Source organism: Gossypium arboreum, chromosome 10, assembly GCF_025698485.1.
Source record: "Gossypium arboreum isolate Shixiya-1 chromosome 10, ASM2569848v2, whole genome shotgun sequence".
NCBI classification, from domain to species: domain Eukaryota; kingdom Viridiplantae; phylum Streptophyta; class Magnoliopsida; order Malvales; family Malvaceae; genus Gossypium; species Gossypium arboreum.
The window spans coordinates 125,074,670-125,077,218 of record NC_069079.1 but is presented as its reverse complement, the minus strand read 5'-3'; the positions used below and the strand labels follow the sequence as shown (position 1 = coordinate 125,077,218).

Here is a 2,549-nt window from a genome sequence, read left to right as displayed (position 1 = left end):
AAAAATAATAGTGTATTGAAATTGTATACAGGGATGGTTAAAATTCTTGTCACATCTATTTAACAAAGTATTTGTGGACCACCTCTTTGCCTAGGCTCAACTTCACCCAAAATATGTACTTTCCATCTTATTCCATCCAAATTTAGTCTATATAAATTTAAAAGGATTTATACTCAATTCAATTATCCTGTATTTACTTTATTAATTTTTTTCTTGAAACTTAAATAATACAATATGTATTAAAAATTTAACCATTAATAATATATGTTTAGAATTATAAAATAATATTAACACACCATTTTTTAAAAATAATAACATAAACCACTTAATGATCTAAACTTAAGATGAACTTCTTTACCAATGGAATATACCTGATTTTATTTGTTGATGACCATCACCGATACAAACCCGAAAACTTCGTTACGGTTTCGGGGTCTAGATTAGACGGACCCACTAAACTGGGCCATACATAAAAACCATGTAGCCAATGTCGACGATCAGTACGAGGAAGAAGAATTTTGGTTTGGTAATGTTTACGCTCCTGCAAACATAAAACATGGTCTGGTATTCTACAAGGAAAACCAGCAATATTGAGAAACAAACATTAAAAACGGAGGCTACATCATATAATAAATATGTATTTTTATTGGAAAACTCGAATGAATGTTCCCATGACCATGAGGAAACATCAAATAAATGCATGTAAGATTTCCCAAAGAAGGCAAGTGTTAGAAGAATCAAGGAAGAGAATATTGGATGAGATGGTAGGAGAAGTGCTGTTAAAAACACTGCTGCCCAAAATGTCAAAGTGTTGTAAAACCAAAACGAGGAGGTTTCAAATGTCCAATCATCTTCTTTGGAAACGTCCATTGCGGAGGGACTGGGTATGGGTGCAGAATTGATGTCGGTTTTATGCAAAAATGTGTGGGAATTGAGAGGCTCATCTTGACTTGAAGAAACTTGGTATTTCGTGGATGGACTGTCATCAGGCTTCTTTGGAGGGCTTAAAGAGGCTTCGTAAGTGGTTGTTATAATTAGCACCGTCACTACTAGAAATGTGTTGCGCATCTCATGTGCCATACGCTTCTTTCCTCGACCTGCTCTTGTTGCCCATTTTTGAGACCGTGAAATCTTGTGTTTTAAAGATTCGATGTGGAATGAAGAGATGGAGGTATTGGGAAGCGAGGAAGAGGAACCACTCAAACCTCCAGCTTTGCTTAGCATATCTATAATCCTATCCGCTTGCCTTTCATTCCATGGGTATTGTGATTGGATATCTAGTGCTGTCAATCCCTCCAAATTTTTGGCATTGATTTGGTCTCGACGCAAGTGTCCCAGCAATACTTTCACCACCTGTTAATTAGAAATTAGTTCATGTAAATTACCCTTTTATCATGTACATATCAATAATTGACTTGATTAGGAAAATTAGCATATACCCGTGGTCTGTTTCTGATAGCTGCAATGTGTAAAACAGTGTTGCCATCAATGTCTGGCCAACTCAGTAGTTCTTTCTCCCATCGCGGAGACTCGTACCAGCTTCTCATAAGCCACCCCACCAAGACTTGGAAAGCTTCGAACATGTCGTTTTTCACAGCAAGATGGAAAACCGTCTCATCTCGAACAGTCATATCTTGAATAGCCTCAGGACAAAACTCAAGAAACTTTTTCAAAAGATTCAAGTTTTCATTTTGAACCACATGGTGCAGAGGAGTGAGGTCCTCCCTCCCTTTGACACGAACAAGGCCTTCATCAAACCTGAGGAGTCGAAGCACTGCTTGAGTTCTGTGATTTTGCAGAGCCAAGTGCATGGGGCTAAACCCAGCTTGGTTTAGCTTTCTTGCAAACGTTGGCTTTAATTTGATCATCTCCATCATAAACTCAATATGCCCAGAAGAGGCTGCTACATGCAGTGGAGTATGAGAAAAAGGCACAGCATCAATACGCTCTAAAACGTATGGATCATGCAGAATCAACTCATACAAGAGGTTAATATCTCCTGTTTGAGCAGCCTCTATCATCCTCTCATCCATAGCTTTTTTGGGGGGGTAATAAATTAGGCAGTAAATTTTCAGATTACTGACAGCTGAAGAAATGTGCAACAAAACATAAAGAAGAAAGAACCCGAGGACAATGTAGAAAAGGAAATAGAACCTATATTCTGCAAAAGCACAGGCATCTGACCACCATTAATACATGATTTGAACACTCTAGTTTGAGGAAACAAATTTGTTCCAAGGGGGAAGGAAATTTCCAGGTACTAAAGCCACAGAAAATAGGTATCCAGTCCACATGAAATACACATTAAATAAAAAGGTTGATTTTATACATGACACAAACGCACTAATTTGAGAAAATAAACATCTTTAAAGGTCCAAGGGAATTTCCAACCATAAAACCTTGGACCAAACAAAAAGCAAGTTGAAGGAATGGTAAAAATTATTATTTATGGAGTGTAAGTATTAGTTGTTTATTGTGAAGTTTCCTAGAATCCCAAACTTGGCAAACTTTACCTTTGGATTGAAAATTTTAAAATGAGTTAGTGGAAT

General features: G+C 37.1%; 1 protein-coding gene across 1 annotated transcript; it reads right to left on the bottom strand.

Moving 5' to 3' along the window:
• Positions 1-394: 394 nt before the first annotated feature.
• On the bottom strand, positions 395-2,033 carry LOC108488194 (ankyrin repeat-containing protein BDA1-like). Its single transcript, XM_017792486.1, has 3 exons — positions 1,440-2,033; positions 656-1,353; positions 395-569 (listed from the first exon to the last, which is right to left on the bottom strand). Exons 1-3 carry the CDS (start codon positions 2,031-2,033, stop codon positions 395-397), a joined length of 1,467 nt encoding a protein of 488 aa, XP_017647975.1.
• Between the last annotated feature and the right edge of the window lie 516 nt (positions 2,034-2,549).